This window comes from Thamnophis sirtalis, unplaced genomic scaffold (genome assembly GCF_051295495.1).
Source record: "Thamnophis sirtalis isolate CommonGarterSnake01/CBP01778 unplaced genomic scaffold, rThaSir2_p1.2 scaffold_1, whole genome shotgun sequence".
Lineage (NCBI taxonomy): Eukaryota > Metazoa > Chordata > Lepidosauria > Squamata > Natricidae > Thamnophis > Thamnophis sirtalis.
Window position 1 is genome coordinate 25150180 of NW_028261381.1, and position 13983 is coordinate 25164162.

General features: G+C 43.0%; 1 protein-coding gene across 1 annotated transcript in view; it reads right to left on the reverse strand.

Annotated features, from left to right (window-relative positions):
- The window catches only part of LOC106548553 (uncharacterized), a 49954-nt gene extending 39367 nt beyond the window's left edge, over positions 1–10587 (reverse strand). The window contains exons 1-6 of the mRNA XM_087709391.1: positions 10410–10587; positions 7580–8148; positions 5462–5482; positions 5129–5188; positions 1898–1951; positions 1552–1596 (exon numbers count right to left, since the gene is read on the reverse strand). Coding sequence (XP_087565517.1) covers positions 1552–1596; positions 1898–1951; positions 5129–5188; positions 5462–5482; positions 7580–8148; positions 10410–10566 — 906 coding nt within the window. The 5' untranslated portion in view covers positions 10567–10587. The remainder of the gene's footprint in view (positions 1–1551; positions 1597–1897; positions 1952–5128; positions 5189–5461; positions 5483–7579; positions 8149–10409) is intronic.
- Positions 10588–13983: the final 3396 nt, after the last annotated feature.

Here is a 13983-nt window from a genome sequence, read left to right on the forward strand (position 1 = left end):
TTGCAATTTCTGTCAATAGTATGAAAAGCCACTCTAAGGCTGACATTATGAAAATCCAGTTAGCATTGTGCTAGACCAGGAATGTCAAACTCAATTTCATTGAGGACTGCATCAGGGTTGTGTTTGATCTTAGGAGGCCAGGGTGGGCACGGCTAGCTCAAAGTCACTTGTGTTGTGGGGGGGGGGGCACCTCTGGTGGCCTGAGCGCTCTACCAGTAAAAACGGGCTCCCGAGCTCCTTTTTTGGCTGTGACAGCTTCCTACAACCCTCTGCCAGTGAAAATGGAGCTCAAGAGGGTTGCCTGCGGCCTTCCCGATCTCCATTTTCATTGGTAAAGGCACTGCTGGCTGGTCCTTTGCTGTTTCCAGGGCAGCCCTGAGGGCCAGATCCAGGGGTGAGTTCCTGCCAGTTCTAACCTTTTCTATAGAAGAGGTTCCACAAATCTACTGTGCTGTTTAGAACCGGTTCCAGCTCCCTCCCCCCACCCATCTGCACATCATTAAGATGAAGAGCGAGAGGAGGAATTCTGGGAGTTGAAGTCCACAAGTCTTAAAGCTATCAAGTTTGAATATCCCTGGGTTTTTTTTTTCTAAAGGGTTAGGGGTACAAGGGTCTTGTAACTTGACAGCTTTAAGACTTGCATGCTTCAAATGCCAAACTTCCTGAGCTAACATGACTCAAGGAGGAATTCTGGGAGTTGAAATCCACAAGTCTTAAAGCTATCAAGTTTGAACACCCCTGGGTTTTTTTTTCTAAAGGGTTAGGGGTACAAGGGTCTTGTAACTTGACAGCTTTAAGACTTGCACACTTCAATGCCAGAGTTCCCGAGCCAACATGACTGGAGGAGGAATTCTGGGAGTTGAAGTCCACAATCTTAAAGGTGTCAAGTTTGAACACCCCTGGGGTTTTTTTCTAAAGGGTTAGGGGTGCAAGGGTCTTGTAACCTGACAGCTTTAAGACTTGCGTGCTTCAAATGCCAGAGTTTCTGAGCCAACATTTTGGTTTGTAAGCAAGAGCATTGTTAAGTGAGTCTCACCACATTTTACAAGTTGGCCACGCCCACCCAGTCACATGGCTGGCAAGCCACTCCCACATGGTCACATGGCCGGAAAACCACTCCCACAAAGCAGGCCACACCTACAGAAGAGGTTCTAAAAATTTTTGAAACCCACCACTGGCCAGATCTAGGCATCCCGTGGGCTGGATCTGGCTCCCGGGCCTTTAATTTGACACCCCTGTGCTATATCATGCAATTGTCTAGCTATTTTCAATATCCCATGACAGTCTAGATACTACCAGTCTACTGACCGTTGGGCCCTTTTTTCACCCTCTCCAGGCTCCAGAGGCTTTCCTGAAGCCTGGGGAAGGCGAAAATGTCCCCCGGCCCTCCAGAAGGCTGAAAATCAGCTGGCCGGCATGTGCATGTGCATGTGTGCTGGTGCCAATGGCTCGCATGTTGGCAGATATGGCTCTGTGTGCCACCTGTTGCACGTGTACCATAGGTTCACCATCACAGATCTAGAGGTTTCCCTCAAGCAAAAATTCATTTACCTCTGTCCCATCTCTTCCTGGAATTCCATTTAAGCCTGGCTCCCCCTAGAAGCAATAGGATATTTTAATGTTATTATTCCACAACCTGCTGCTTTCACAACTTAATGAACATTCTAAGTGTTCTGAGAACATTCTAAGAACAACTTTTAATGAATGGTTCTGGATCGGCTGAAGTCTTCTAGGTCTATCTAGTTTTACCTTCTTAACAAAACATTGCTCAAAAGCTGAAATGTAAGCATTATGCTTTAACTTCTAATTTCTACCATGATTTTAACCAGATACATTCAAAATGACTGATGTTTTTTAAACAAATGAGCTTTTAAGCATATGTCAAAGATCATAGCACCTTTCCTCCTTTTGCACCAGATGCTCCATCATCCCCAGGACGACCTTTTTTACCCTGGAAGCAAAAGATGTAAAAGTGGACAGTTAATAGAGTTCTTTTCTGTCCCAATTCCTAGACATTACACTTCAACAAGCCGAGGTGGCGCAGTGGTTAGGGTGCAGTACTGCAGCCACTTCAGCTGACTGCTAGTTCTGCAGCTCGGCGGTTCAAATCTCACCGGCTCAGGGTTGACTCAGCCTTCCATCCTTCCGAGGTGGGTAAAATGAGGACCCAGATTGTGGGAGCAATATGCCGACTCTGTAAACCGCTTAGAGAGGGCTGAAAGCCCTATGAAGCAGTATATAAGTCTGCTATTGCTATTGCTATTGCTAACAACTTTAACTTGTTGCTCCCAAGAAAATGAAAAAATGACTAGGAAAACAAGGAACGAAATTCTAGGAACTTTTGCTTAAAGCACTGAGTTTTCTTAATAAAGGCCGTGGCTCTTAGTGATGCTGCAAGAGGAAATATACAGTACGGGTAGTTCTCAGAATGTGCTGTATACTGTGAAAAAAATAGAGAAATTCTCACTTCGCCAAGAGGGAGGGTGGAAGTTGGGTAGAGACTGGGACATGTCTGTAAGTATCTTTCTATCCCAAGTAGTTAAGAGAAGCAGACTACATATATCATTCTGATAGATATAACCAATAGCATCTTTATATATTCCCTGTTCAGTGCTGAACCATTTGTTTACTCATGCTTTAATTCTATCATATAATAACATGTTCATTGAACTCAGAATGGTTTCAACTCCCTATTTGTCACAAACCATTCCATAATGGAAAATTACTAACAAGCCCGTGGTGGGTTCCTACCGGTTCGGCCCAGTTTGGCCGAACTGGTAGTTGGTGGCCTGGGTCGCTGGAACCGGCAGCGACCCAGGCCTGCCATGCCCCTGAACCAATTCTCCAGGTTGTTTTTGCTTCTGCGCATGTGCAGAGCAATTTTTATTGCTCTGTGCATGCGCACACAGCGCACATCAAGTGCATGCGTGTGTGTGAAGTGCCCATGAGTGAACCGGTAGTAGTGACTGCCGGAACCCATCCCTGTAACAAGCTAACATTGGATATCGCCCTGCCCTCCACCTGCCTGGATGCGCTGCACTTCTTATCACACCTTTTAGGTCAAAATTCTACCCAATATATTTAATAAATCAAGCCCCTCTGCAGCCCCTCACTCTTGCTTCTTGAAGGGAGTAGAGAGGATGGCATTGACAGCCAGAGGGAAGATCTGTTACAAAGTGACAAACAAATAAATACGGCTTTTAAGCTGTGATACAGAATGGCAAAAGTCCCTGAAGCAGGCATGCCCTATAATTTACATGAAAATAAAAGTGGTAGGGGAAAGCACATTCAGACTTGCAAGATTCTGTTACTATAGATATTCTAATAGGAGTAGTTTGAATGCCAGCCATCGTTTTTAGTCATAGGCAGCCCATTCATAAGTATCAATGGTCTTTAGGTTGAATGTACTGTACAACCGCCATCGTTATTGCCATTTGGACCAGTAATATTGATCTTTAACACCGATTATGGAGTTGGGTCAGTTAAGGCTTTGACATGTTGCCTTGTAGTTAGTTACCAGACTTAGTTACATCCATAAGACGCAGTTTTCCCTGATAAGGGTAAAGAGCATTTGGAACATGTCTATGGAGATTCTCAGTCATCTACGACATGGTTGTCCCAAAGGTGCTTTTTCAAGAAGCAACTGGACTTTCTTTGAAGATGTTTCACTCTTTACCTAAGAAGCTTCTTCAGCTCTGACTGGATCGTGGGGATTGGAAGGATTTATACTACAAGGAATATAAATCCTCCATTCCCCATCATCCAGTCAGAGGTGGGTTCCTACCAGTTCGGACTGGTTTGGCCGAATAGGTAGTAACTTGGTGGCCTGGATCCCTGGAAACGGCAGCGATCCAGGCCTGCCACACCCCCAACTGCTTCTCCTCCGCCATCTTGATTTTCAGTTCTGTGCATGCGCAGAGCAATTTTCATTGCAGAAATGTATTTTTTCCTTTTGAAAAGTTTTGCGCATGCACAGTCATTTTTGCATTTTACATATGTGCACGTAAAAAATTTATGGCTGCTGGACTGGCAATAATGCCGGCAGCAACTTACCCCTGCATCCAGTCAATGCTGAAGAAGCTTTTTGGATGAGAAGCGAAACGTCCTCAAAGAAAAAGTGAAAAACTACCTTTGGAATGAGCATCTGGAACAGTTTCAGCACTTTTTGCTTTATATAGCAATAGCTTATCTACCACTCCGTAGTGCTTTACAATACAATACAACAGTTTACAATGTCAGCATATTGCCCCCCACCCAAATCTGGCTCCTCATTTTGTCAACCTCGGCAGGATAGAAGGGTGAGTAACACTTAAGCCCCACCAGGATCAAAACTCCAGGCTGTGGGCAGAGTTTGCCTGCAATGCATTCTAACCACTCCCTCACCATGGCTTCCATAAGCGCAACCATAAGCGCAGCCATAAAGGTAAAGATTCCCCTCGCACATACGTGCTAATTGTTCCTGACTCTAGGGGGCAGTGATAATCTCCATTTCAAAGCCAAAGAGCCAGTGCTGTCCAAAGACATCTCCGTCGTCATGCAGATACAGTTTTGGTCAGGGGTGAAATCCTCCTGGTTCCGGGGGACTGGTAGGGATGATTGTCCTTGGTTTTGCAAACAGGTAGCAAAAAAAAACCCCTTCCGAGAATCGCACGGCTCAGCTGTGAGCCACACAATTGTCAGAAGCTTTTTCCCCACTTTTTAAATCACTTTTTCCCTGCTGGTTCAAAAAATGCTTTAAAAAGCTTTTTAAAAAGCTTCCAACGATTGCGCGGCTCACAGCTGAGTCGCATGATAGTTGGAAGCTATTTTTAAAAGCTTTTTAAAAAGCATTTTCCCCCTGCCGGTTCACCTAAAATGGTTTAAAAAGCTAAAAAAAAAAATAGCCGAACGCCACGCCCACCCAGTCACATGACACCCCCCACCAGGCCACGCCCACAGAATTGGTGGAGGAAATTAGATTTCACCACTATTTTCGGTGATTGTCCTACTGAATCACCAGCCTGCCTTTTCTCAATGCACATTCATCATTGCAAATCATAATAAAGTGCCACCCTTAAAAGTAATCCATGTTGTACATAAAATTTAAGCTCCAGAACTAGAGAAGAGAGGGGGGGGGGAGGATACTTACAGCAGGGCCAGGAAGGCCCTTGTCTCCTTTCTCACAGTTACATACAGGAGGCTGAGGACACTTTAGGGGGAAAAACAACCATGAAAATGAATCTTCAACATAACCGAGACATAACTGTTTTGCTTATCACTATTCTTATATTTTCTTTGAGTGTTTTTAATCAATTTATATCATACGCTTGTAATACCTCCGCACCCTTAACGGAGGGTTGTATCGATTAAAGACTAACGGTAATAAAAATACACAACATTTTCACCAATGTAAGTAATTATTTCACTCCATGTTTTAAACATAATCCATCCGTTCATCCATCCATTCACAAACACGACTTACCCCTTCTTCTGCCAGATCTTTCTAGAGAGATAGATAAATGGAAAAGAAAATTAGATGTTTGCAGATAATAAAGCACAATTCTTTCAAAAGTGAAAAAGAAACCTCGTGGGGAAGATAGTCGTAACATGGCAATATTATGCTGTTGCTGTCTTTTAATAGTTACATAATAGGGTGGACAAGAAAATGTTCCTTAGTTGATTCACCATATACTTAGAACATAAGACAACAACTATTAATGTCTATTAGGGTCTCCTGCTTGGGCAGGGGGTTGGACTAGATGACCTGCAAGGTCCCTTCTAACTGTATTAATCTGTTAAACCTGTTAAACCTATAAGGTCCCCTCCCTCCCTTCCTCCGTATCATCTGCCTGCCTGCCTGCCTGCCTGCCTGCCTGCCTGCCTGCCTGCCTGCCTGCCTGCCTGCCTGCCTGCCTGCCTGCCTGCCTGCCTGCCTGCCTGCCTGCCTGCCTGCCTGCCTGCCTGCCTACCTACCTACCTACCTACCTACCTACCTACCTACCTACCTACCTATCTATCTATCTATCTATCTATCTATCTATCTATCTATCTATCTATCTATCTATCTATCTATCATCTATCTGTCCTGTCCTCTCCTGTCATGTCCTATCCTATGTTATTCTATCCTATCCTATCCATTCCAATACCCTTAAAAGTGGCTAGGAGAGCCAACTATGAGTTTAGTTATATTACTGATTAATCTGTCTATGTGTTTGAAGTTCCAGAGTGGTAAAGCTTTTTGGAAAAGGTGGGAGACACCTTTAGCTCCACCCCCAGAATGGTGTGATTCCCCCTGTCCTCATTCTCACCACCCTGAAACATTTGTGTGAAGAAGCCGAAATGCAAAGGCTACCTACCTATTCTGCAACAGAGGGAAGCCTCAGTTCCACAAAGGCTCACATGCAAGCGCTTCCCTACCCTGGATGGATTTATGGAAGTGGAACTTGGAAAAAAGTGTAATGTGGGAGACAAAAAAACCATATATGACTCTAGTGTGCTAATAAATAAGCATGGAAGAACAGAACAGGTTCATGGATACCTGGTTATATTATTGGTCTATAATATGATCTCATATTCACAAACAAAACATTTTGCCCCTCCATGCTTATTTATTTACCCGTATTTATGTTTCCTTTCTTCTGAATAGCTCAAGATAGGGGTACATTTTGAGCTATATATGTCCCTCCTCCTATTTCTCCCTTTTTCTTCCCCCTTTGTACACCTCCCTCCTTCTATTTCCCCCAACAACAAACCTGCTGAGTGCAACTGGCTGATCAAAGTCAGCCAATGGACGGCTGTAGCTGAGGGTGGACTACAGTCACAGTCTCTTGAGTTTCTAGTCCAGCACCCTAATCCTTCTACCAGACTGGCTCCTGTCATCTCCTTAAAACAGTCATCAACCCCAGCTCTTGGCTCGTCTTTTCCAACTGATTGCACAGCATATATTCAAGTAATTTGACCAAAACTCTAATATGACATTGAACAGCTAGCATTTTGACAGCTACCTTGTGAGGAGGGATATAATTCCGGGCTTCCTGAGAGCAGGGACATTTGGAGCCCTGTGTTACAAGTGATATTCCATCACAGAACATTTGCACATAACCCACTGAACAATTGTATCTGCCTAAGGCAGGGGTGTCAAACTCAATTTCATTGTGGCCCGCATCAGTGTTGTATTTGACCTCTGAGGGCCAGGGTCGGTGTGGCTGGGTTGAGTGTGGCCAGCTTGATGTCACTCATGTTGGGGGTTCCTTGGTGGCCCTAGCACTCTGCCAGTGAAAACGGGCTCCTGAGCTTCATTTTTGGCTTCCACAGCCTCCTGCAACCCTCTGCCAATGAAAATGGAGCTTGGGAGGGTCAGACTCTGTTTTCACTGGCAGAGGGTTGCAGGAGGCCGTGGAAGCCGAAAATGGAGCTTGGGAGCCTGTTTTCGCTGACAGAAGCACTGCAGGCAGGTCTTTCACTGTTTCCAGGATGGTCCCACAAGCCAGATCTAAGTACCCCATGGGCCGGATCCAGCTCCTGGGCCTTGAGTTTGACACCCCTGGCCTAAGGGATATATATATCCATTATATTGGCCCATTGAGGTGTTTGCTCCTACCATTTCCTTGAGGATTCTCTCCACCACGTCATTTTCCTGCAGATTGAAGACAAATCTGGAGGCTGGAACGCTGGCCAATAGCCGGAGTTTGGCAGCGTTGGCCACCTCCTCGGCTACTCTGGTCATTCCCACAGTGAAGAACACGATGCCTTGATGTTTAGCATCGGCGGTAGCTGAAAAAATATCTGGATTTCTCGGATGGTCTGCCCCATCGGTCAGCAAGACAGCCACTTTCACGCTGCCATGAGTTCCCTCAGTCATATAGAGCTGAGTGAGGTTCGTAATGGCGTAGGTGGTATAGGTCCCATGGCCAATGTATGTAATGGGAGCAATGCGAGACTTAAAAGCCTCGGGGCCCTTCCAGTCCCTAAACGTTTGCTCGATAAGGACGGTGCTGCTGTACTGAAGTAAAGCAGTCCTCCAGCTGAGTGAGCGGCCAGAGTTCAGCTGCAGGCCTTTCATTCTGTCTACTGTCTCCAAGACAAACTTTTTCTGCTGCTCGTGATTGAAGTTCTTAGCACTCTCTGAACTGTCCAGGAGGAAGGCCATTTCCAGAATGCAGTCTTCGTCTAGAAATCGCAAAAGTCGGAGGAAGAAAACAGCTCAGATCAGTCACTTGAATGCGAAGGACACGACCTCTTGCCAAAACATTCAACCTTCAACAGAAGTTTGGAAAAAAATCTACTGAAGATGTTGAACTCGCTCTCCTCCGACACACACACACAAACACAGCTCTGCACAATTCTATACAAATCTACTTGGAAGTCCTGCTGAGTTCAGAGGGGTTTATTTCCAAGTGTGCATGGGACTCGCCTTAAGGTCTGTGTCTCTGGAAAAAAAGATGCATCCGCCTATACCACTCTCAGAACTATTCAGGCCTCAGAATTCACAGCTGGGAATTAGCAATAGCACTTAGACTAATATACCACTTTACAGTGCTTTAAAGCCCTCTCTAAGCAGTTTACAAAGTCAGCCTATTGCCCCCAACCATCTAGGTCCTCATTCTACCTATCTCAGAAGGATGGAAGGCTGAATCGACCTTGAGCTGGTGAGTTTTGAACTGCCAAATTGAAAGCAGCCGACAATCAACAGAAGTAGCCTGCACTCTAACCAGTGTGCCACCATGGCTCTTTGGGATGGCAAAGGCTTTTCTAGAGAAAGCTGAATGCTGGAGAATACCCATTAAAGAAACTTTAAATAAGGCATGCGTAATAGGCAAATGTGGACATAATTATTTGAGTATGTCTGAAAAGCTGGAAAAAACAGATATTTTTTTTCCTGCGATGTCACTTATTTGTATATGACAGAGATAGACAATCTGTAGGCTCCTGCCTGTGAACCATCCATTTTGCAGCCTCTCCCTCAAACAGAGCTGAAAAGCTGCAGTTTATCTTTCTGCCTCTGTCCTTAACATAAAGAAATAAAATTGTAGCCATAACAGGGGTGGGTTGCTACCGGCATTAGTGCTGGTTTGGTGCACAAAAAAATGCTCTGCACGCATGCACATTTATACCAAAGAAGGTCTCCATGCACAAACATTAGAAAAGGGGGAAAATTACATTTCTGCAATGGAGATTGTTCTGCGCATGCACAGAACCAAAAATCAAGATGGCATTGCCAACAATAGAACCGGTTCAGGTGCGTGGGCAGCCGAGTTATAATCTACTCATCTGAACTGGTCGGAACCTACCTCTGAGCCATACATATTGCAATGCAAGTGGAATGTATATGTGTTTACTGACTGGTTTTGGACAAAGTTCCCATCACTTCCAGCTAGTTGGGCTATATATGACGAGAATTATAATGTAACAATCTGGAGGGCATCATACAACACAAAAGCCCGCACAAAGGATGTGACAATGGCATAAAGTCATTCTTCACGCTGTGGCCTCCTTCTGTGCCAATGACGTATTCATTTGGCTATTTATTGGATATCAAAAGAGCACTAAATCTATGTTCCAAAATAGCCTAACTGACAAGTCATAGGTGCAAAGAATTTGTCAGGGCAACCTGACAGCTGGCTAAACTTCCCTGTTCAAATACCCAGCCGCGCTCACACCACCCAGCTTTACCTCCCATTTAAGGAGAGTAAAATGGGCCCTTGATTTCCCTGCTCTAAGGTGACTTTTGGCAGGAAGGGAAATGAACCCAGCAGAATCCCCCAGCCATTTTTTATAACTCGTTTGACATTAAATCTTTAAGGATTAACTTAAGTTGAAATCAAGGGCAAAGTTCCAGGAAATCAGTCAATTGAGGGAGTGGGTGGAGCAATTGCAACAGCAGTAATTCCTTTCTTGCACTCTGATTCTTGACAAACCATTGCTTTCTAGCAGTTCCTAAGGTCAGCAGTAAGAATGCATGTGTGAGAGAGCTGCCTTCCTAAGTGCCTATAGTTGAAGGAATTCAGATAGTGATCTTCCTAGCCCTAGCTGCAAAAATCCCTACGCATAAAAACGCTGGCAGCCTTCTGGATGCAAAACAAATGCCTTATTATCAAGCGATTATATCTTGCTATAAATAAGTCTAACATTCAAACCAGAGGTGGCATTCAGCAGGTTCTGACCAGTTCTGGAGAACAGGCAGCAGAAATTGTGAGTAGTTCGGAGAACCAGTAAATACCACCTCTGACTGTTCCCATCCCCATCTACTCTCTGCCCCCTTAGTCCCAGCTGATCGGGAGGGAATGAGGATTTTGCAGTATCCTTCCCCTGCCACGCCCACCAAGACATGCCACACCCACTGATTCAAACTATTGCACTTCCAGAATACAAAACAAATTTTAGACGCTGATAGATTAAACTTTGTTTCAGAACTATTCAAAAATAATCACCTTGATCACTTGAATTGGGATATTTTTCTACTGCATTTGAGACAAACGGTTTGCTCTTCTGCTTTCTGACTCCATTTCTTTTTTCTTCGTTGGTGTTTTCTACCAGAAACGCATGAAGATCCAGCAAAACCAAAGTCCACAATAATCTAGAGACCATGGTTTGATCTGTTTTGCTAAAAAGCACAAGGAACAGTAAATTATATAAAGTCCCCATTTAGCGAAAAACATGACATGCAAATAATTCTTTTGGCAAATAATTCACAAGAGTGCACTTTAAAGTATTCATTCTGTGTTCTTCCATTAAACTAGACCATTCCTTTAAATAGTCAGCTTATGACCATTCACTTAACAACTGAACAACTATTTGCCATGTGCGAATAGGTGGCAATATAAATTTATTTATAAAATAAATAAACTTTTCAAAATTATGATGGGCCTGGAACAAGTACGTATTTTGCCATCCATAAAGCATTTCTGGCCATTGTAAAATGTCATGCAATCTCCCAGTAGTCACATGACTGCATATCAGGTGCTTGGCAACTGGCTCACTTTTACTACCGGTTAGAACACCCCATGGCCATGGGACCATGATTTGTAATGCTCATTTGAAATAGGTTTATACTTGTGATTTTAAAATATGTAAAATATGTTAAAAGATGTTGAAGTCCTCACATTTTAAAGTTGCCAAGTTCGAAAACCACTGTTATCTAAACTACTCAAAATTCCAAAACCGAACAAAGATTTAAGTTTGTTTTCAGCGAAATAATATTTCAGCTACTTTGGTGTACTGAATTACTTTGATAACTTATATCACACAGTGGTACAAGAACAGAAAAATGATGAAAAGAGTAACGAGGAGATCTAGACTAGAAATGATAAAACATGCAGATAGAATTGTCTTGACTTTGCTTTTTGCTTGTATATGTGTGTGTGTGTGTGTGTGTGTGTGTGTGTGTATATATATATATATGTGTGTGTGTGTGTGTGTGTGTGTGTGTGTGTTTATTTGTGCTGATAAATAAATAAAGGGAGACTAGTATAGATCTATTTCAAGCTATTTAGCTCTCATCAGCTAGCCATACCCTTACTGGGATTCGAACCTGTGCTGTATTGCATCTTAGGCAAACGTCTTAGCCATTAAGCCATTATCAGCACAAAAACAAAACAAAAAACAAACACAAATATAACAAAGGCAACAGTAAAAATATTGGGTTTCTGTCGTGATGGACTCTTGTGACGAGCCGATTGACAGATGATGGAAGCGGTTAGCTTCCTCCCATAATTGGGGCTTACCAGGGGTTGTGACTCTAAATATATACCTTCTTCCCTGGCTTCAGCTGATAAGGAGGAGACCTGTGGCTTAATGGCTAAGACGTTTGCCTAAGATGCAATACAGCACAGCCCTTTATTTATTTATCAGCACAAAAAGGCTGTTTTCGCCCTCCCCAGGCTCCTATAAAGCCCCTGGAGCCTGGGGAGGGCGAAAAATGTCTTTAAAAATGGCTGAACTCAGCTGGCCAGCATGCACATGTGCGCACAAATGGCTCCGCGTGCCACCTGTGGCACGTGTGCCATAGATTTGCCATCCCGGCTATAGGCCATATCAACATACAGGTTCAAACACATATTACTAATAAAATTCTAAACAAACAATTTAAATGGGTAAAATACAATAGATATAGGATAAATACAATAATTTAAAACATAAATATGTAAAATAGAATAAAATGACAAAATTATATTTCTGTATCACCCCTGAAATTTACCCCAATCAGGCCCATATTGGCTGATCTCAGTCAGACCATTTTAGTCAGAAATTGTGCTGTATTAAAATGTCATTTTCAGATTCTGGCCACACATGAGGTATGTTGCTTTAATATGCTCCTCCCACTGGCCCATGCTTTTAATATATACCTAGCTACATCCACAAATTAAGTTGTATCGGTATGTGTAATTTAAACAACCATTGCTAAAGAATAAAATTGTCCCCACAACTATTGTACAACTATTAAATAAAGGACATGTCTACACATTTTCAATTTCTACAGTCTATATAGAGACAAAGGAAGGGGGGGCGGGGGAGAAATGGAACAAATAAAATATAATCTGCATCATGATGACAGGACCGAAAAATATTCAGCATTTAAAAATCTCAATTCATGTTAAGAACCAGATCCCATACTAAGCTCTGAATGCTAACCATGTAAAGTGGCAGGGTTTTGCCCCAAGAAGCCATTCATCAACATTGTGTTGTGAAGGAAAAGAAATGGCATTCCCACAATTGTCTTCAACTCTTACCCTCAATTACAGATTTGGCTGACTCTCTTACAGGCTTGTCACAGTTGGCTAATGGCAGTCTTTAATAATGCTGAGAGCTGCTGACCTTCTTGTGGGCTGCCACAGTTTCTGTGCCAATCCCAAAAGAACATCAATTAAGGAAAAGTCGCATGAGAAATAGCAGCAGCCATAAATATTGCTGGATAGGTATAAATCAATACCTAAACCAAGATAAAGTTGTTTACAAGTTCTCACTTGTCTCAGGATGAAAGGAGTGACTAAGAAAGGCTGCACCAATCTAGCACCTGGTTGAAACTTTATGTAAACTTTTAATTCTTGTCTATGGACTTACCTCTCTCGGTAAAATGATATGGACGCAGTGGAAGGTGGATATTGTTTCAGGAAGTCTGTGGCTTCTTCTGCCCGATGTAGTTGCTTTGCTAATTTAGCAGCTAATATCCCTTGTCTGGAACAGTGAAGAGGGGTGGGACTGTGGAAGGGAAAGAGGAGAAGAAGAGGGGAGTGGGACAAAAAAAAACCCCTCCAGACCACTCCTCCATTATCTAGATTCCCCACCACAACATTCTGAAATTCACACTTGCAGGCACATTTATTCACACTTCTATCCATGGCAAGAGATGAGTATAGGTCAGTGCGGCATCTGAAGCTATATTTCACGATAATCAAGTTAGAGAGAAAGCTATATTTTATGATAGTTTAAGGGGAAAGGGATCCCCCCCCAGTTTCTTTTAATAGTTCACTTGTGATAAGAAACATAGCAAGAAAGTCTCTTTTATTTATTCATTTATTTAAAACATTTGTATAGCCACCCATCTAAAAGCCAAATTCTGGATGTCTTATAATCCAGGAATAAAACAATATGCACAATAATAGAAAAAACAAAAACCAGTAAACCAAAACAGAAAAACTTCATGCTTCATGTCACAATCATGCTTCCCTGATGTCATTCACTACATTCTCATCTCTCTTGAACCTCACCCTATCCTTGAAGGCTAAAATGATGGGGGACCTGTTGAATTTCAGTTTATGGCAAGGTGATTAAACTTTTTGTGCCATGCGCCCCTTTGAGAATCTGATGAAACCTAAGAATCCCAATTATTCTCAAAAAATGTATTATAGTACTGTATATGAAAACTAGGTTGTTCTATTTTCCTATCTAGGTTCCTAGACTCCCCCGCTCCGCTGAAATCTGCCTATGAACCCCCAAGGCTTGTGCCTATGGGCCAAAAGGCTAAAAAACCCTAGCCTATGGTAACCCAAACTCAGGAGCAATATA